The 21107-nt window shown below is 42.3% G+C and overlaps 1 protein-coding gene across 1 annotated transcript; it reads right to left on the bottom strand.

Annotated features, from left to right (window-relative positions):
• Positions 1–438: 438 nt before the first annotated feature.
• Positions 439–2311, bottom strand: GSC (goosecoid homeobox). The gene is made up of 3 exons (XM_086749551.1): positions 1597–2311; positions 1149–1408; positions 439–757 (listed from the first exon to the last, which is right to left on the bottom strand). Exons 1-3 carry the CDS (start codon positions 2309–2311, stop codon positions 605–607), a joined length of 1128 nt encoding a protein of 375 aa, XP_086605677.1. The 3' UTR covers positions 439–604.
• Between the last annotated feature and the right edge of the window lie 18796 nt (positions 2312–21107).

Raw genomic sequence — 21107 nt, 5'->3', positions numbered from 1 at the left:
TATTTCCCGAGGGCATCGCCTCCGGCTCGACTGGGCCGGCGGCTGCCCGAGGGCAGAAGCGTTCGGACCTGGGGTCCGGCAACCGGTCGGCACCGCCGCGGGCGGCCCGGCGAGCGTGGTTCGCTCCCGGCCGCGGGCGCCCCCCCTGTCCCGGCCCGGTCCTGCCCGTCCCGGCCCCAGCGAGCCCGCCTGCCCCGCGCCCTGCCCTCGGGGTCGGGACAGGCCCGGCCGGGCGCCCACCGCCTCCCTCCGGGGCGAGAGTTTCGGCACCGCTTCTCGGGGTCCAACGGGCCCGGCTGGCAGCGCGCTGCCCCCCCCAGCCCTTGCTCCCGAACTGGGCGAAACCTCTCTAAATAACTGGCCGGCCCCGGCCCCCTGGGCACCGCCGCTCTCCCCCCCTCTCCCCAGGGGCGAACAAACGCGCCGCCCGTCTACCTGTGCAACACCTCCGCAACACGTTTTATTTACACGAAATGAACTCGGGGCACGGTACATTATATACAGATATTTTCCCCCTCCAACAAGGCAGAGCTTGTGCAAGACGAGTAGCATCCTCCGGAGCATATCCGACAGTCCACGGGAAATGTCCCCCCGCTGCGAGATATCAGCTGTCGGAGTCTAAGTCACTTTTCCCGTCCTCCTGTCTCTTCTCCGGAGACGTTTTGGACGCTTTATTCCATTTTTGTGCGTTTTCTGACTCCTCCGAAGACGATCGCTTTTGCCTCCTCCACTTGGCCCGGCGATTTTTGAACCAAACCTGTCACGTTAAGAAATTAAATTATTAAGGGAAAAAAAAAAAAATAAAAATAAATATTTTTTTAAAAACCAACAACAAACAAATCTGTGCCAACCCGCGGGCGGACCCGCGCCCTGCCCGAGCCCCGCTCGCCCGCAGCCGGGTCTGGGCGCGCTGGAGAGGCACGACCGCACTGCTCCCAGCCCTGTGATCGGCCCGGTGTGATACATGGAAATCATAATTTTAAAAGTTCTTCCGCAACCCCGCTGCCCCCCCCCGCCATCGCAGAGCTACTGCTCTGCCCTCGGCTGCTCGGCGGAGCCGGGCTGGGGCCGCACCGGGGAACCGCCGGTCCGAGCGCGTTGAGATGCGAAGGGGAGAGGGCGGGAAGGGGTAAGGGAAGGCGGAATACCTCCACTTTTTCCTCTCTCAAGTGCACCCTTCTGGCCAGCTGTTCCCTGGTGCCTACGTCTGGGTATTTCGTTTCCTGGAAGAGGTTTTCCAGCGCTTCCAGCTGCTCGTCAGTGAAGATGGTCCGGTGCCGCCGTTTTCGCCTGCAGTGCAGCTGGTTCAGTAACTGCAGCTCCGTCCGGGACAAAGTGCCCACGTTCATGTAGGGCAACATCTGATGGGGAACAGGGGACATCAGGACTGACCCAGTGCCCTCGTAACCTACGGACAGACAGACGAGACGGCGACAGGCTTGGCGTGAGACCGCTGCTCCCCCACCACCACCGCCACCCCCCCCACTCCCCTCCACCGGCCCCGCCGCCCACCCGCGCTCCTGCGGGCCGCCAAGCTCCCCGCCACCGCGGAACAAAGCCAGCCCGTCCGCCCCCTCCCACGCGGGGCCGCCTTACCCGCGGGGGAGACGCAGGAGCACTGCTGGGCTCCCAGGGGCGGCACGGCCCCGCAGCAGGAAGGCCCCACGGGGGACGCCGGCACATGCAGCTGCCCGTAGTAGTAGTTGCTGTAGCCCAGGCGAGATCCGGTGACAGCCGGCGGCAGCCCGGAGCCGGGTGCCACTGCCCGGGGGTAAAACCCGCCGTAGTCGGAGGGGCTGCCGTAGAGCGAGTCCCCGTGGAGGCCGGGGAAGACGACGGGCCCGGCGCTCGGGGGCAGCAGCGCCGAGTCCTTGCAGCGAGGTCTGGCCGCCAAGATGTTGTCGATGCTGAACATGCTGACAGGCATGCCCCAAACCGTGCCGGGGCAGGGCGGCGAGGACCGGCGGGGGGGGGGGCGGGGAGGGGGGGGGAGAGGGAGGGAGGTGGGGGTTGGGGTTGGGGAGGGGGGGAAGGCCGGAGAGCCGCGAAACCGAAACTTTTCGGAGAAATTCTTAAAAAGGGATCGGAGCGAAAAGAGCGGAGGTTTTTCCGAGGGCAGCCGGCGGGCAGAGCGTGTGCGTGTGTCCGTGCGCGGGGCTGCGCGTGTGCATGTGTGCGTGCGTGCGCGCGGGACCCACCCCTGGAACTTTCCCCCCTCGACTCTCGCCTGTTTACTGATCTCCGCCCGGAGGGCTGCTCGGAGTATAATCCATCTGAACCTCTTCCCTTTTTTATACCCAGGCGACGTCATCCTGGATTTAGTTCCTGGTAATATGCAGATGACAAACAAAACCAGATTTGACTTTTTTTTTTTTTTTTCCTCCCTCCCCCTTTTCGGTGGGGAAGACGTGGGGGTTACACAAAGGAGTGAAAGCAGCCCGGGTCTGTGTATTGAGAACTAATGAAATTAAAGTAATCCTTTCCATTAGTGGGCTTCTTTGAAAGGCCCCAGATTTGGGCTTGATCTCCGCTGCACCGGCTAATTGCCCGGCTTAATCTTATTAATGCCATTGTGCAGAAGTGGTTAGCAGCTCCTAGCCCTGTCTATTACGCACCTACTTTGCTCGTGTTACTTCGCATTAGTGGGTGCGATTTCCTCCGTCTGAAGCTCGGATTCATTATTTAAGCTTCGAATCGGTGAAGAAGCACTTAAAAAAAAATAATAATAAACTGCGGTACCACCATACACACACACCCCGCACCCCCCCTCCAAGTGTTTTCTGTAGCAGGGTTTGACTCCGGCGTCCCCCGGCCCGCAGAACGGAGGGGCCATCGCGGCGTAAGCGCTCCTCCGGTTTAAGCTTTATGCAGCGAAGCAACAAGGACTTTGACCAGTAAATGAACTATTTTTTTTTTTCTTTCGCTCTTTTTCTAGATCACCTGCTGGAACTAGGGCGCGCGAATATGTTTTTAACAGATTCAGATCCAGACAAATATCACTTTTTATTTTTAAACAAGCCAGGAGATGGAAATATTAAAGACCAATGCCATCTCAAATCCCCGGGTCTGGTAGGTGTTCCGATTTACTTCTGATCCATCGTGGTGCCTTTTTCTTTTCTTTTTAAGGATGAATTTTTCCTTTTCTAGCTTAGAAAACAAAGCCTATAAGGTTGCAATGATACGAAAAACTTTATATTTCGCTTGTTTCGTGAATTTAAAATGGAGGGGTTTTAAGTCCCTGAAACTCTTCCTATTGAGACACTTGGCTCTCTTGGTAGCTGGGTCTTGTGATTTGCAGAATACTTCGTCTGTCACGATTGTCACTGGGAATCCACAGGAGGTGAACTGAATAAGATTAGACTATTTACCCCATCAACCCTCCATCAAAGAAGGTAGGAAATTGTACGCATGAAATGAAAACAAGCTATTAGGGTCCGTTTACGAGGGACACATTATTTTTTCCTCAACAAAGAATATCCTCGTTAGCGCTTACTCCCACTTTGTCCTTCTTTTCCTCGATATTCCAGGATTTAAAACCGCCTTTGAGAATGATCTAAACCAAACTCCGATTTCTAGCAAAAGGCTGGTGCGGACATTAAGGAAAGAAAACGCCAGGATTTAATTCCTAGGTTTTTTTTTAATACATCGCGATGTGACTAATTACAAGCATCGTTTCCTTTACTTCAATTTACTTGCCGATCAATTTCTTTCCGCCTTTGGCATCCAGACCTGAGCTTCGTGCAAATTTTGCAAATTGGATGCAAAGTGAAACTATTCGACAGAGGGATGGTTTTGTTTTTGGTTTTTTTTTGTTAGATTTGGGGGTTTTCTGTTGTTGTTTCAGGGAGCTTCTCTTTTTTTGTTTTTTTTTTTTAATTGTTTGTTTGCTTGTTCGGGGTTGGGTTTGGGGGGCAGTTTTGGGCTGGTTTGTCGGGGTTTTTTGGCAGGTCGCAGCTGGCTCCCGCCCCGCTGCTTAATTCCCCCATCTGGATGCTGCCCCAAGCCCCGGGGGCTTCTCCCTGCGGCGAGCGGGGCTCCAGGCCCCGAGGGGATGCCGAGAGCAGGGGCACGGCCGGCTCTCCCACCCGCGAACCTCCTGCGAGTGGGGCGGCCCGGTTTCTCGGGTGCTCAGCATCACTGGCAGCGGGATTTCATCTCCGCGCCTGGCCAGCTCCTCCCGAGTGAAAACAGCACCGCGGGGCACGAGTGGGCGTCGAGGGATGGGGGGGCTGCGGTATCCCCGGCTCCGCTTCTCGACGGGATTTTCCGTCGGGAAGGCTCCGCTGAAGGGCGATCCACTACGCCGCAACGTTTACCATTATTCCCAATTTAGTTGCTTGGTTTTGTTTTTATCAACTAACTTGTCACCGCCGTGGGGAAGTTATCTTTTGCTTTGTTTCGTTTTAATCTTAAAAATCTCGCCGTGAACCCCGCGGTTTCGATCCCCGCTTGGCGAAACCGGCTCTCGGAGTTTCTCATTTCACACCCGCCCTCCGCCAACTTTGCGAACGTGAAATTGCGTTAAACAAACAATCGGCTGTCACACGAAGGTCGGGATGAAATTGTAATAACAAATGAAACGCAAGCAAATTGTGCTGCATAGTGTTGCTAAGCAATTGTTTGTTACCGGAGGGTGGTCACAGCGTGGGCTGAGAGAGAGATCTAAAGAGGAGGACGGCACCGGGCGGGAGAAGCTGTTAGGTGCGAAACACGGTAAACACGGCACTGATTTTCAATATTATTACCCAAACACGATTTCATACAAAGCAATCACCCTGCACAAGTCTATGAAAATGCGCTGGTTGAGAAATCGGCCGGGTTTTTTGTTTTAAGGTATTAAGGAATCATTCCGGGGATGCGCAACGCGGGGAGTAATTCCCGGGATGCGCCCACGCGGCGCTGGCTCTGCCCGGCCCGGGGTTGGGAGCGGCACCCAGGGCTGCAGTGGGGTGGGGTAAGGTGGGGAGGGGGTCCCGGCCGGGGACCCCGCTAAGGGTACCCCTGGGGCTTCATCCGAGGCTGGCTCTGGGGTGCAGGACCCCGGCTGAGGGCGTCCCACCCCACGCGAGGGGGTAAAGCTCGGGCCAATCAAAGTTTTTGGTGGATGGCCGGCTGCGAAACCCTCTGGGAAGCGATGCTTCGCAGCACATCTCTCACGTACAGATGGCATCGCCCTTCAGCCTTCCCCAGGTTTGTTTCAAATTGATTGCATCATTACTTCGCCCCCTCAAAAAAAAAAAAAAAAAATCAATGCGAAATTACCGTAATTTGTTCCCAGAATAAACTTATCTTGAACTGATTAGGAAAGTCAGTCATTTGAAAACGAGGCAGAAACGCCGGGTTGTTTTTTTTTTTTTTTTTTTTTCGTAAAGCTTCCCTCTAACAATATCAGCTTCTAAAGTTTTCATTCATATAAACTTTATTAATGAAGATCTTTTATTTAAACGTCAAGGGGATTTTGAAATTTAGAGTAAATTATGAAGCATGCATGTCTTGCCAAGTCATGGGTCAAATGCATTTGTGAAAAACTGCTAAAAGAGCATATGGTTTTGAATTTTTCTACAATGACTAGTGTTTAAATAAATTGCTTGTACTGCTTAACTTCATGTATAATTTTGACAGAAATTGGCCTATAGCCTTTTGATATGTAAACATTTCAGGCTTTTATGCGGTATAAAAAGACACTTGCTTTTTGGGATCAGCTAAAGCAGTCACCCTGTAATTCAGCAAACTGGCACCTAACATTACATTCTTGCTACATTTCAACTTTCAAGTGGCAGCATAAAGGGGAAAAAGAGAAGGGACATTTCAAAAGCAATGTCCAATTGGAATTAAAAACTGCAAATGAGGTGACAATGTGCCACTCACTATCTGATTGAAATGGATAAACCATAGCACTAAAGCAAATTCTCTGTCTTGTTTTCTAAAAAACAACAGATGAATCGGTGGAAACAGACTTCACCGTAGCGCAGACCGGGCTTGCATGTCAAATTCGTGCCTTAGAACAAAATCTGTCTAAAGAATAAATAGGTGTGATAAAGAAAACCCAGATACTTCTGAAGTCTTTCAGTTGTTTCTCTTTTACCGACTATCGTGGTCTGTAAAAGTTAAAACGGACTTTTCTACATGAAATATTGCATAAAATGTGTATAAATATACCATAACCCTTTGAATCGCCTCTTAGGTACCTGCCTGTTCACTTGTATTTCACCAGTTCCTAAGTCTTTTGCAGTTTTTGCTCCAGCAAACATCCCGTTGACTTCAATCGGGTTTTGTTGGTTGGTTGGTTTGTTTGTTGTTTTTTTTTTTCTTGTGAAGAGAATAGAACTTGCATACAGGCTTCAAGATACAGCCCATAAAAATAGTGGGTCACTCAGTTTTAAGTCTCCTTAAACTGAAATGATTTTGTGCGTGTATAAATCCACCGAGCTACTGAATAAATCCATTTATTACTAATATATCTGTCTCACATAAATAAACCTCCTAATGTTGATTGGATGGATAAGCCTAGCCCAGTGCTAGACAGCCCAGGATCTGGATAGTTGCCTGGTGCCAGACAGCAAGATGTGTTTATTTCCTGTGTGCTTTAGCTGGGACTAAGCTGAAGTCGGAAAAAGGTTTAAATGAACTATATAATTTCAATCTGTTACTGTAGTAACATTCATATTTATTGTATATGTCAGTTTGTCATACACAGAGTTCTCAAGATACACTACCCCTTTTGTTAGTGGTTGAAGGTGACTTTTTTCAGAATTGTAACAAGTTAACATAGACGCATTCTGTTGCAGACAATTCAGATGCTATAGCAATTTAAAAGCTGATACGGATCCGGTCTGATGTGGTGTAATCTAATGGAAAAAGTAGAATTTCTTAAAAGTTTCCATGAATGTGAACAAAGGCAAAAGAGTGGGGGTTTTTGCAGGTTTCACATGTATTCCAACAAACAGCATATTTGGCAAACAAAGAGGTATAACATTAGTGATATAGCAGGAAAAAGACTTTTCCTCCAAACAGAAGAATCTACATCTAAACTGTGCAGATCATTGCAAAGAAGAATCTTTTAAAATGATGCATCTTTTCAAGGGGACAGTGGGAAAACACTTAGGGTCCTTGACTGCAGTTGCAGGAGTCTACAGGAGGATGCCCTGCTACTTGGTAATTTTGCTTTCCCTCAAATGCCATTTGAGTGAGATACTTTGCTCAAAGATGCTGTTATCAAGTCTGTTTAAACTCAGTAAAGTGGGATGATCTGGACATCTACATTAAGAAAAAGTTTCATGCCAAGGGATGTGCTGTAGAGGCTGACACAGCAGAAGTCTCCTGTGCACACATGACCAACCCACGTCCTAGAAGTGGCTCTCTGTTGCACTACAACCAACAGCCCAGATTTCTCTTGTGAATTGAACCATACTGTAATGATGTGCTTACAAGCGTCCGGGACAACATGGCTTCTCTCTAGCCCTTTAGTACTTTCATTTTCCTCTGTAAAGATGAGTAATTCTCACTCCCGATGTTATACACGTAGTTGCATGTAACAGTGTATAGGTAGATATATATGTGTATCTAATCCCTACGTATAACGTGCATAAACTGTCCTCATGTTAAGCATCATTATGTTATTAGATGTCCTTCTATGCCAGGTTTTCTACTAATGTAAGTACAGTAATTAAAAAGAAAAAAAAAAAAGCCAAAAGACAGCTTTCCTGATTGACAAAAATGAAGCAAACACAAAACTTCTGTTGTTGATTTGCCTTTTTCCAGTGACTGAACTAAGTTTTTGGATCATCATGTAGCACACTGGATTTTAAACCACAAGAGATCCTGAGCACACACAGCTACAAATCAAGGCAACAGAAATTGTGTGTGGTCAGCACTTACCATTCTACACAAGTATTATTACATTGGCTAAAGATCTTCTTTGTAGTATAAACTGTACATACTTAATGCCAGCAGAACCTCTCCTCTCTCTGAAGAGGCCCTGGGAGATTACACCCAAAGTAGCCCTTTATTTGTAACGCAAAGAGCCTCCAAAGGTTTTTCTAGGGAATTAGAGCAACAAAGTTGGCTTTTAAAATAAATAAGTCAACTGTACAAAAGACAGCTATTGCTTTGTTTTCTGTAACACACACATGGTGTATTTTTGGAACTTCTTGGGGTTTTTTTAGGAGCTTTAGAGTTTATGAATATCACTGTAGAATAATCTAACGGTTTTTACTCTAGTGGAACTAGAACTGGGGCTCAATCCCACACTTATGGAAGTCTGCTTGATAATTGTCAGTGATTTTGAATTGGAACTGAAACAGAGACGTGGATCTTTCAGCTAAAAGTCACATTATTCCCAGACACCATACGACTGAAACTTAATAGACTTTTTTTTTTTTTGAGTGACTTGTGCCAGATACATGTCATGAAGGTTTACAGTTTTTTTAAAAAATACAGGAAATTATATTAAAAATGAAGGTCAAAAGTAAAAAAAAAAAAAAAAGATAATTATAGTAGAGAAATATATAATGAAGGGTAATAGATTTAAAGAAAGCAAGGTAAATATACCAGAAGGAATTACAAAATTACTACCTTGGTTAGATGATATTTTGAAATAATGAAATAAATAATATCAGTATAATCAGTTTCAGTGACCAGTGGTTACATTACATAGATAAAACAGGATCACCCAGTGATGCCACTGAGGTGGAAGGATTATTATACTTACCTATTAATACTTATTATACTTCCCTATTAAGTCTCTTAACCTTAATCTAGGTCTCTAGCCTAAACCACTGTCAGTCAACTATGTCCCCATTTGAGTTCTGATTTATGCATTAGGGGGAGAAAACAACAGCCTGTTTACAGCAAAAGTCATTTGTGGAATTGAATGCAAGACCCAAACCACTAGAGGACAGAAGTAGAAAGTTATGTTTACATGATGTTATAAAGCTTGGGTTTGTTTCTTTTTACTATTTCTAAAGACATTGTAATTTGTAATTTAAGAATTTTGTTGCCTTTCAGAAAGTCATCAGAAAACTTGAAAATTAGGTATGATTATCTCTAGATTAATTTATGGCTTTTCCCTTCCTAACTAACCATCCCCAAGCCAGGACTAGATTTTTAAAGTCCTGCAATGTATGTTCAGCTATAGTCGATAATTCACAGTTTATTCTTTTTATACTTTGAATCTCTTTAAATACTTTGAATCTAATGACATAAGGAATTTTTATAATTTTGGATTATATCATATTCTAAGGCAATGAGTATGTCGTCTGCTCGCATGAATTAGGATTATTATGCCGGTATTTATCCATTTGCAGCTGCCTTCAAGATAAGACACTTTAGCCTTTGATTTCCCCTTTCTTTCTAATTCTTATGCATTGCTTCCATGCAGCCCAGTCTCCAGCCTTTTGGTTTGGATGGAAACTCTGTTCTTTTATGATAATGTAGATTCTGTGTTTTCTTGAGGGGTTTGTTCCAAAGTTTTAGTAAGATATGCAAGATCATGGTCTGGGCCCAATGCCTGTTCCAGGAGGTCACTGTGGTGTGCAGCTAGATATAATTCTGGACCAAGAACTGAGCTGAGAACTTTTTGCAGCAGCCAAAAGTCAGGGGTGGTTCCTTTCTCAGAAGTTCTATCAATGACATCTTCTTTGTTTATGTGCTGACATGGCATAACATGCTTTTGAGAGTGAGGAAGAATCGTTACATGACTTTTGCCATTGATAAAGCATTCTGAGAGAGAGGAAATAAGGACTCTTTCTCCACTCTGCCCCTTGCAGTGGATACATCAACATACATCAGCAACTGATTTGAGGATTAAATACACTCAAAACTTTGATGGATGGATGTCTGCATTTCTTGGTCCAGTTCTTCCCTGTGCTGTAACCTCAGGATAGGAAATACGCATTAGTTACCATGTTGAGAAAATCCAGCGGGCACAAGGCATTTGGGGACAGATCTAACCAAGAAAGCTAGTGCACAAAGAACGGGAATTTATAGAGCACTCTTGGACTACACTAAATCTGGACGTGGAAAAGCTTTTTGTACTGAGAGTACTTTGAGCCTTTCAACCCGTACCACAAAAATCTGCACAGATAGCTTGAAGAAGACAGTGAGTTGCAGTCCTGTGCCCTACCTCGCTGCGTGCTCCTAAAGGAAGCCCATGGTCTCACGGAGCAGGCTTACCCTAAAGTAAGCTGTGGGCTTTTACCACTTCATGTTCAGAAGTGACATAAAGGAAATGCAATTTAGCAGAAAAGGTCTTACTGAGATTCCAGGTCTTCTCAGAACTCCAACTTTTAACCCAGTAACAGCTGTCACAGTCACTGCCTGTACTCAGTTTTGCTGTTCCAGACCTTTGAACTTCATGTTGGTTACAAAATTTGCTGTTTTGAACACGATATGAAGACTGATTTGAAACAGCAGCTGGTGGCAGCAATGTCTGCCTGTTTTCATTGCTAATTTGGGCATCTATCTGAAAGTTACCTGCCTGCACACCTTAAGGCATTGCAAAAGCCATCATGGGTGTCATGTGAAGTCCCAATGTATATATATTTTGTAATACACATTAGACAAAATTGTAAAAAGTCTGGGGGAACTTTCAGAACGTTTGTAACCCCCCAAAATTTCCAATATACATTTTCTCCATCTGTCAAAAGCAGGTAGTGTGCTGTTTTCATTTCCTTTGATTGCAAAATATTTTCTTTACAAAGACCTCCTAAGGCATCAGTCACCAGATGACTAATGCTTTAGTCTAGCAATTAGAGTTTAAATCCCACTAATTTTAGGTTTTCCTAACCTCAGCCTGCCCTAATTCTGCAAAAGGAGACTGGCCCATGTTGAAACAGATTAGCAGGATCCAGGGAAAACAGAGAATTATTTTAAATATTTTATGCAAGTATTCCATAGCCTATACTCTGGCCCCAGCAACTGGATTCTTAATTCTAAGATGATTTCAAGCTCTTGAAAGAGCTATGTTAAAAGAAATCTGACTTTCTTGTGCACATGATGCCTTGACTTCAAAACTGATTGTGGTTAACATAAACGTTAGCCTAGCATGCCGTTTGCCTGCTCTGTTCTCAAAGAGAGAGTGATACAGACAGACTGGCTCTTAAAAGTTTCTGGACTGTATACCACATCTGTATATTGTGTGTATATTGTGAGATCTCAAAGAAGTGAAGGAGGAAAACTGAAGCATTCACTCTTCTCCAGCAATCCAGGAGTTAGTCTATGTTCCACCAATACATTTATTCTGAAATCATTCTTGATTGAACTGGTGTCATTTCTCTGTGAAAATCCAGAAGATAAAATCTAGCAATTACAAATTTAACACCATTAATTCTAAACCTGCAGTTGGATTTTCTGACTGTTTACTGAAATGTGGAACAATTCATGAAGTGCTAGATATAATAGTCCTGAGCTGATATAAAGACGATCTTCATAAAGAGAAAGAATCACAGGACATAAAGTCACATCATTTTTTTTTATTTCCTTATCCTGTGGATTGCTGCAGCCTCTGCAACTCCGCTCTTACCCTCCCTCTGCTCTGCTAGCCTGCTGTCTACCTATCACTTGTAACTGCGGGCTGATTTCAAACACTCTCAAGCCTGACTGGTAAAACATATGCTTTTCTCTGATGTGTCATTTACAATGTTCATTTAGTGGGATTTAAATGGAGCCTTACTCTTACAGCTTGAAGGAAAACAAAAGTACAGGAAGGGTCCATTGTTTTGGCACTTGGCTGCATGTTGCATAGTGAAGCATGCATTGATAAGAAAAAATATGTACTACCAAAGACAAGCTTGAGGTTTTTCTATTAAAAACACTCATTGCTATGAGGCACTGTATAAACAGGGTAGAGTAAGGGGCAGTGAAAGCTGTTCAGGTCAGGAAAGAAAAACACACTTAACATTCATGCCATCAAGCGTAGGGCTATAATATATAAACACATATAAACCTACAGAGAAGAAAAGAGATCATTACATTTCAGGCAAGAAGCAAGTGTCAGTGTGTTCAAATTTATAGTACTAACAATCAGCTCAAACAGCAACCGCCACAGATTTCTTCCTTGCATGATTCTGACTTTGCGTAATCCTGCTGTGCTTACAGAGCACCCTGTGAATTAAGCAATTCAGAATGCCAACTGCAGAAACTTTCAGATGCAGTCAGTAAATCCTTGCGGGCTACAGCGAGCGACATGACTTCAGCCAAGATCGCTTCCATTCCATTGGTCTCTAAATTCCGAATGCTTTGCAAGATTAAAATCTGATTCAGTGCTCCCAGAGGCGAGCGGGGCAGCTTGTGCCAGTGCCTAGCCAGGGTGAGAGCTGAGCTCACCTCCTTTCCCTGGGTTGCTGCTTTGTTTTTGAGGACTGTGCTGAACCAGGTTAGGCGACCCCTGCGTGCCGGGTAAGCTGCGTTGGGGAGAAGCTCAAGCCCCCAAACAAGCTACACCGGCACCAAACCGACAGCGAGAGAATTTTGGCAAATCTTCAGCACCTTTGGTTTTAACAGGAGTTGGGTGAGGTTTTAATTCAGATTACATTGCAAATACCTTCCCATGGGACAGCTGGCTAATTGCAGGGACAGATGAAAGCCACGGGACCTCTGGGATAATTAAAACTCTCAAGAAAGCAGTACTTACTCTTAGGGAAATTATCTTGTTGTTGACACTGGGTGTAAACCACAAGTCCTCCTATTCCTCCTGCAACAGGGCAGTAAATAGGTTGGCAAACATGAAAAGAGACGAACACTTTAATACCATTACAGAAAGCTCTGCTAGACATCCCGCTGTTCAGGGTCCAAAGTGTCACTTTTGTTACTGAATTCTTGTTCTGTACTGACCTTTTAGACTGCAGCTACAGTTGTGGTGGTACAACACGTATTCCAATGATTTGTTCTATCTTAAGCAAGTTGCAGATTATCAATAAAAAGTCAGTGCCGTTTAGTTTAAACTGTTGTTTTGAGATAGCCTTTGCACTAACCGAGTGCTATGAACCACCGATCGCTGTTTTGATTATGTTTATTTTAGCTGAGTTCAACTGAATTAAGGAAGATTCAACTTAAATCAAAACAAGCCATTGTAGAACTGAGAGAAATAATACTGGGCCCAATTCAATTAATCCAACACAGAAAAAACTTAAGAATATTTCTGTTGTAAAGCAGACTCAGAAAAAGTATTTTTGATGCATTTTAGAGAAAAGCTTTTGAGGATTACTTTCTGCTAATGTATCAGTGGATTATTTCTAAATGCTGAAAGTATCAGGGCTACCTTTTATGAGAAGTGGGCCAAAATTGAAAGAACAGATCTGAACTCTTGAATTTGTGGGTTGGAATGTAATTCTCACACCTATTTATCCAGCCTTGCCAGACTTATTACCACTACTTGAGCCCTAGGAGTGAACCTACTTTTACAGCTTTGTTTCCTGATCTGATGCAAAATTGCAGTACGTGTATTTTATGATTTGGGACTAGGCAGAGCCAAAACCTCGTCGAGTACCATTCCGCTCAAGATCAAGTATTCTCATCAAGCTTGCCTAATATCCCGGGTCTTCCATTTGGAACTTCATTTTGTCGAAGACGCTTGTGGGATTTTAACATGATGTAAGTGAAACACAACTTAATGCAGAGCCAACATCAGACTCTTCAAACTCTGTCTCTGCCTGTTCCTCCCAGTAGCTGCAACTAGTCTGGAAAACCAGTTGATCTAGTGCCAAATTGCTCAGGCAAACAAGCAATGTTAGTAGTATTTGGCTTCTGAGTCTTTTTTTTTTTTTAAGCAAACTATTTATCCCCCACACCTTCTAGAAGTTAATTTTTAAGCCCACCAAATAATTTTTGTCCGAACTATGTGCACGAAAACAAAAGTAACCCTTACAGTCTTAAAAACATGGAAATCACAAAATCAAGGGCTTTAATCTGAGCCTACTTGAAAGATGCTTGGGAACAGAGAATACACATTCACTATGAATAAAAGACAGTTGTTATCCAATACAAACAAATGCAACCTGATCTATTTTTCTTTTAAAGAACACCAATATCCTATTGAACACCTTTGCCTCCTATTATACAATTCTGCCATAGCAATAAAATCAACTGTCTGCAACAGTTTTAGTTCGTTGTATGGTTAATACCAATAATGTACTCAAAATTGATGTTTAACAGAGTGAACTGATTTGTTAGAGTGTTAACAGCCACAGACTTTAACTAATAAACAGATCATTAACTGCTGGTAATAAACAACTTGCCAGGATCATTTATTATTTAAGAACATACTTGTCTTAAGAAAAGATGGCCCCACTTAGGTCTATGTATGACACCTTTCTGGCTGTTGTTCAAACTGGGAGGCACAGTCAAAGCTGCAGAGAAACTATTCTGCACACACTAGATCAAAATTCATTTAAAAATACTGGTTTTCATCAGAAAGTAATCACAAGAAAAATATTAACTCCTTCTACTGTTCTATAATATAGTCAACATTTTTACAAAGCTGTTGTTTTTAATACTGCCTCTAGTTGTAATGCAAGGAATCTAGTTCCCAGTTCTGATTAAATATTGTAACTTCTTCATCCTTCCTACCGTATCGGATACTACTGCAGCAAACGTTTCCTTCTGGAAGTAGTTTATATGAGAGATACTATTTGTATGCAAGTAACTTTTGTAATGGAGGAGAAAGAAAGTTGAGGAGAAAAGCCGCACGATTTTTGTTGTAGGAGAGAAAGGAAAAAAAGTAGCTTGAAATAGTTCCTTCTCAAAAAGAAAAGAAGAGAAAAGAAAAGAAAAGAAAAGAAAAGAAAAGAAAAGAAAAGAAAAGAAAAGAAAAGAAAAGAAAAGAAAAGAAAAGAAAAGAAAAGAAAAGAAAAGAAAAGAAAAAAGAAAAGAAAAGAAACAGATATTTCTCCTTTGAGAAACAGGAAGAAGCTAAAAAGTTAGAAATATATTATCTAATTGCTCTAGATGATGACTGGAGATTTGGAAGGAACAGAAGAGAGCTCATGTCTCCTGACAGTCTCTAAGCCGTTCAATTTGCAATAAAATAGTCTTTCATGTAATAAGATAGATTCTGTATGTGGGGCTATTCTAATTTTTTCAGTATTTGGAGGTCAACAGGATAGTGTCATTCTAGTTTCCCTTTAGTCCTCACTCATGAAAGAGGTGACGTGGCAAAATGCCAGTCTGACTGAAAAGCAGAGACACCTTCTAAGACGTAGTGTTGACCCTAAATTTAAGCTACCAAAGCAATCAGATGAAGATGCCATAACCTTTCCCCATCATTACTTCATCAACCTCATTACTCAGACCCATAATACCATATGTTCTGAATAAGTAACTGATATGAGCAACTACATGAGAATTTGCTGATATCCAGAATTTAGATTAAGAATCATATAATATTAACTTCTTTACTAGTATCTCCTTAGAAACATCAGCAAAAGTTTATGAGATTATTTTGGTAGGTGCTGTGCAAATAAACCGCACAAATGCCCCAAAGAAGTTATAGGCTGGCTGCAGAGACAGTCTCAAGGCTAGAGTGGCAACACTTAACAATTAATTCTAAATTCCTGCTGAGACGTACATTTAACACTTTAATCGCAGACAGTTGAAGGATGCCTTCTTTATGCCAGCTCCTTTAAAAGTGAGGAAATGTCCTTAAAGGAAAAGTTTTCACTGTTTTTTTTGTTTGGTTGGTTGGTTGGTTTGTTTTTTTTTTTTTACATCCTTGTGCAAGCCAGGGAGAAGGCAATTTAATATCATCATTAAAATAATTCTGACCTTAAACTAATATCACAAATTGGGTATTACTTGTAGTGAGAAATAAAAACTGTATTTGCATGCTGGTTGGAAAAATGCTTCCATTTAATTGCTTGTGGAAGAAGCACTTTATTTATAGACATACTGTGCAGGAGGAAATTTGGCTCTCTTACCATATAATAAGATGCATGGCTCTCTGCCAGGACGCTGGCTATCCCAGGACATTTGGTGTTCCATATACCAAGAATGTGGAACTGCACTGCCTATAAACAGAGAAGGCTTTTTCTCAAAGGATACTTTAAGACATGCTTTTTCTTGGATGCAAAAGTGAAAAATTAATGCAACAGTTATGTTGTTGCAAGAGAAGGAACTTTATTATCTTTATCACCAGTTGCTTTGATTAACTAATGAGTAGCTAATACAGATTACTTGCCATCCTTCATTTTACCACTTATGGAAGATGCTGAAAAAAAGTCCATGTTTTATGAGTTTTGAATATAATTCTTAAAAATCAGGGTATCACTTACACAAATATTTCCACTCAGCAGGATGACCCACACAAATAAGGATTGCAAGACTGGGATATACTAATCTGTCAGAGACAGTGTATCCAATCAATTCATCTGTTTATTTAGGTAGGAGTTTTTTGCACTTTATTATCTTCAGACTCTTTCACCACAGGGGAGAGAAGGCCATGGGAGGGGGAGTGGAGATGGATTTTTGAAGGGGAGCCATAATTAGCTCAATTCTTGGATTGAACTCAGGAATGTTGTTACTGCTAAATAGCTCCTTAAATGGAATATTTATAAACTAGAGGCAAAGTTGTAATATTAGAAGAGAAGAAAACTCAAACCAAAATAAATTTAGATGCAGAAGCCCTAGGTTAATGCTCTGGCATGATGACATAATCCAACCGGAAAGAGAGGGAATGAAGAAACCTGTTACCTATGGTAAATCAGCTCATTGCACACAGTCATTTTGGAGCCCGTGGAGAGGATCAGGAGACCTCAGAGGCTGGATCCCTGCTGAAGGTCCCTTAAACAATGCCTGGCTCTCACACAGGGGTCACACAGGTCCTTCCCAGCACCGCATGTGCCCACCTGGCTAGAGTCTGCTCTGCCCCGTGGCCACAGCACTATCGGGGTTACACCTGGCTGCCCGCTCTCCTCCCTCCTGCCCTCCCCAGCAGCCACCCCACACACAGCTGCCCCATGAGGAGTTTCTACCCAAATGGGTGGAAACAAAAAGCGTTTTCCTAGGAGTGGCCAAGCTGCTTTGTGCCTGGTCTTGCAATCCTCTGTCAGCAGAAGGATAATGGGGCTGGGGTCTACCTCAAGGCATCTTCCACCTGCTCTATCTGAGAGTAAAAATGCATTTCACATCACACTCACCTGGCTGTGCCCTGCCATGCCCTGAACCCAGCACCGTTCATTCAAAGCAGGTTTCATTTTTTACCACATAAACTGCAGGGCCCAAACCCGCTCCAATGGAAGTCATTTGGACTTAAATAGTGACAAGTTCGGGACGACAGTTACTTTCCAAACAAAATAAATCATTAAGCTATGATGCAAAGCATTTGTTCCAGGTATCCACACAAGACTGAGTTTAATCATTGCAGATCAGGGTTTTTGGGGACAAGATTTGTTTTGCAACTTCATTTAAAAAAAAATCAAGTAAGTGAGCCATGGATTGTCCAAAATTTAAAATTATTTTCCGTATTTAAGAATTTTTCATAGATGAACTTTACTTGCACTGTAATATCCCAAGGAAGCTTGTAAAATGGCTTTCCAAGGCTATATGATCTTTATTAAAAAATTATAGCGCTGTCTCCTGGACAATAGGAGAAAAGGAATAATCTATTTTTCAGATCAAGCTCTTGAAAGCTTGCAGTAGTGGAAAATAAATCTTACAAATTCTCTCTCAATTTCCATCTATCATTTCCTGTTCCAAACGCAGAGACAGTTGTCTCCTAAAGGCGCTGCAGTGCGTTAATAAATTGCAGCAATACTGTTTCCTTGACAAATCCATTTCAAATCCAATAAAAAATTTAATAGGATTAACTGCTTGGAAATTTAGTTGAAAATTTTAGTTTAATAGAGCAAACCCCAGTATGTTAAAATCTTAAGAGTGCAAAGCAAAGTAAGGAGAAATGGAAAGCAGAGAAATAGGGAAGCAATAGAAATAGAGACAGAATAAAAATAGCAGAGAAATAGAGAAGCAATTCCTGCATCTGGATGCAAGTGGCTATATAAGAATGTGATCCTGAGGTAGGGTTACGTGTGAGCGATATCTGCAAGCTATACTCCACGCAGAGCCCACAAGCAGGACCCCAAAAGGGCCCTGGGGTGCTGGAGCCCCTGAGCCCCCATGAGGGAAAGCCAGGATGATCCATGGCTCCGTTGCTGAATCCCAGCACCACAAAGAGCTTCCTCCCAGTGTCGCCAAACAGTCACTGGGAGCAGAGCCATGGTGGCAGCCTGACGCATGGCACATCTTCATCAGCACCAGCAGCCAGTGGAGCTGGGAGCCCTCGACACGTCTTGCAACGCCTTTGTATACAGGAGAGAGTGGGGATACAGAAGTACAACATAGCTTTTCTGAAATACACATACAGACAGGGGCATGTATGTATGTATGTATATACGTATCAGAAGGTTTCCTCCTACTGTTTTTCCCCTGACCATTTGACTTCAGACGCAAATCTCACAGAGTGAGGAGGTAGAGGGGTGGTGGGAAGTAAAAGCCTGCTTCCTAATTGATGTTTGTGAAACTTAATGACCAGCAGAATGAACACGGAGTTTCCGACTTGCCCCGAGGAACTATTGTAACAAATACAGTAAGCAGGCCTTTGTGTGGGCCAGAGAAAATGATCAAAACCCTGTAGCCAGCTCTGTTTGGTTTGGCACTGCATACAGTACAACTCCAATTTTAAAAACAAGCTATAATTATATTGGTAGGAAAACCCTAGCAGAAAAGAAGAAATACATTCTGTTTGGAGCCAATTCTGCTCAGATATTTGAATTTCTCATTTTCTAACAAGAAATTGTTCTTAGACCTTTTTTTTTTTATTTCAATTCATCTGCTTGGCTTGCTTGCTTCTTCAAGCAAATCACAAAAAAGTCAGAACTGCATGACTGAAATTTACCACATAGTTGTAAAAACTTTATCTGATTCAGATATGTAAGTATAAATAGAATGTGGTGGGATCATGAGCTGAGTTAAATATTGATTGGTAGAATACACACATGTACAGATTAATAAATGCTAAAATAATAACACACTTTAGTAATTTATGAATTTTCCAATCAAAAGTTATTTCCAAACTATTTTTCTATTTGAAGAAAAATACATTCCTGTATATTTATCATTTGCAAGCTCTGCACTTTTTGTGTTTCTTGTTGGTTGCTTTTCATGTTGCATGACAAACCACCTTAGGCACATGGTGTTGGTTTTGTTCTCTTATCGGAGAATAGAAAACGAGTCCTGCAGAAACAGATAATTAGATTTTTAACATATTCCCTTTTTTTTTTCTGTAAACTCTCTCATTAACACAGGTGATCCTAATCACTTTTCACAGAAAAGGAATTAATAAGTTTCAAAACATACTTCAAATGAATCCATTATACTCATCCCCTCTCCTCACCCATTCCTTTGTCATTCCTGTGCAGCTCTGCACACACAGCCAAAACCAATTTTTCCTATCATGATGAATGACTTCCGAATTTTGCTGTTCTAAAAAATAAGTGCTGCAAACATAGATTAGGTTCAAATTATCAAAACAATCTTATACAATATTCTGCTAACACTTTTGTACATAATATTCTTAGATACAGAAATATTCCAGAGCATATATCTATATTGACCATACGAATACCTTGTTCCACTAGTTCAGCTCTATTTTTATGGAGGTTTCCTCCTTTGAAGTCAATAGTATAAGACTTAAATCTGGAGCAGCAAACATAAAGATCTAGAAATCTGTATGTTTGTAGTTATAGTTACAACTATATACCGTTTTATGTATATAGTTAATATACTTAATTTAAATATTTTAATCTGTGGACTTTATAGGATATCTACTGTCAGCCTCAAACATTCAGAAGTTCTGGATCAGGCCCAAAGACAGTTAAGATTAACTCAAAAACTGGAATTTTCAAAACTTTTATTGGCCTTTACCTTTGTCTTCTGATTTTTAAGTCTTTAGTTCTCAGACTTTAATTTTTTTTTCTCTGCAACCACAAGAGCTAAAAGCATTGCTATTCAATGAAAGCTGAGAATCACAGGTAATGAGATGTCTCCAGGAGTTGGCGTTTTAAGGAAAAACACCAAATGTCATGAGACTTGTAATAAAATCATGAGTGTTGGAAGCACTGTTACAGTCTTGCTTTCAGAATACAATGATTCTCGTAAAACACAAAATAATGCATGCTATACCAATTTTTTTTCATATTAATACCTCTACATTTTGTACTTACACTGGTAGGCTGAGGGTCATACGGCTGTTTTTTTCATATCACTGCAACTTACAGGGCCATGACAACAAACTCCAGTTGCTAAAAACTAAATATAAATCAAAGGTTAAGGAAGGGAAATTGACTATTTTTCTTTCTGTTCCTTCTTACTATGGATTCTTTCTGACTTTTCATCCTGAAGCCTTACCTTACATGACCCTTCTATGGTAGGGACCACAGAACTTCTAAATGGAGAAAAGTGCTTGGTGGGTGACAATATTTTCCCAGAAAGGAAAAAAGTTGCAAGCATCAAGTCAGGAAAGTGAACAAAAAGGTATCACACATTTGGAGCAATAAATTTATTGTCAATAGTCAGGTTCATATAGCATCATCTGGGGAAAAATGCCCAACAGAACCACAGTGTGGATGAGAAAATAATTTTGATCACTTGCCTTCTGACATTTTTATGAATTTAATTTAAGGTGGCAAGAAGAGACCTAGTAAAAATGGCTGAATGCCTACCAAAGGGAAAAAAAAAAACAAAACAAATAACCCAAAAGAAAATGAAACACTTTTTTTCAGAAGAAAGGCTTTCATGGCTGTTGATGTGTTTTTAGGTTCCAAGCTAAAAGTATTTGTAGCAACATTTCAGTAGTGGAACAATAAGAAAAAACAGACACAGAAACATTTCAAATGGTCTGACCTGAATTATTTTTAAATGAAGGGTGACTTTGTAGTCTAAACTGAGAACTGAACAAGGTAATTGGAGCTTTCAGTTTGATAAATTCATTTTGTGACTTTGGGCAAGTCAAGTGATTTAGTATTCACCAGTTTTTAGTGCCCACACTTGCAAACAGAGATAACATGCTTCTGTGTAGAGAAGAGATCTGATGTTTTCAGAGGTGCACTAAATTTTCTTTT

The sequence above is a fragment of the Chlamydotis macqueenii genome, chromosome 5 (genome assembly GCF_036417535.1).
Source record: "Chlamydotis macqueenii isolate bChlMac1 chromosome 5, bChlMac1.mat, whole genome shotgun sequence".
NCBI lineage: Eukaryota > Metazoa > Chordata > Aves > Otidiformes > Otididae > Chlamydotis > Chlamydotis macqueenii.
This window is presented reverse-complemented; position numbering and strand designations above follow the sequence as displayed.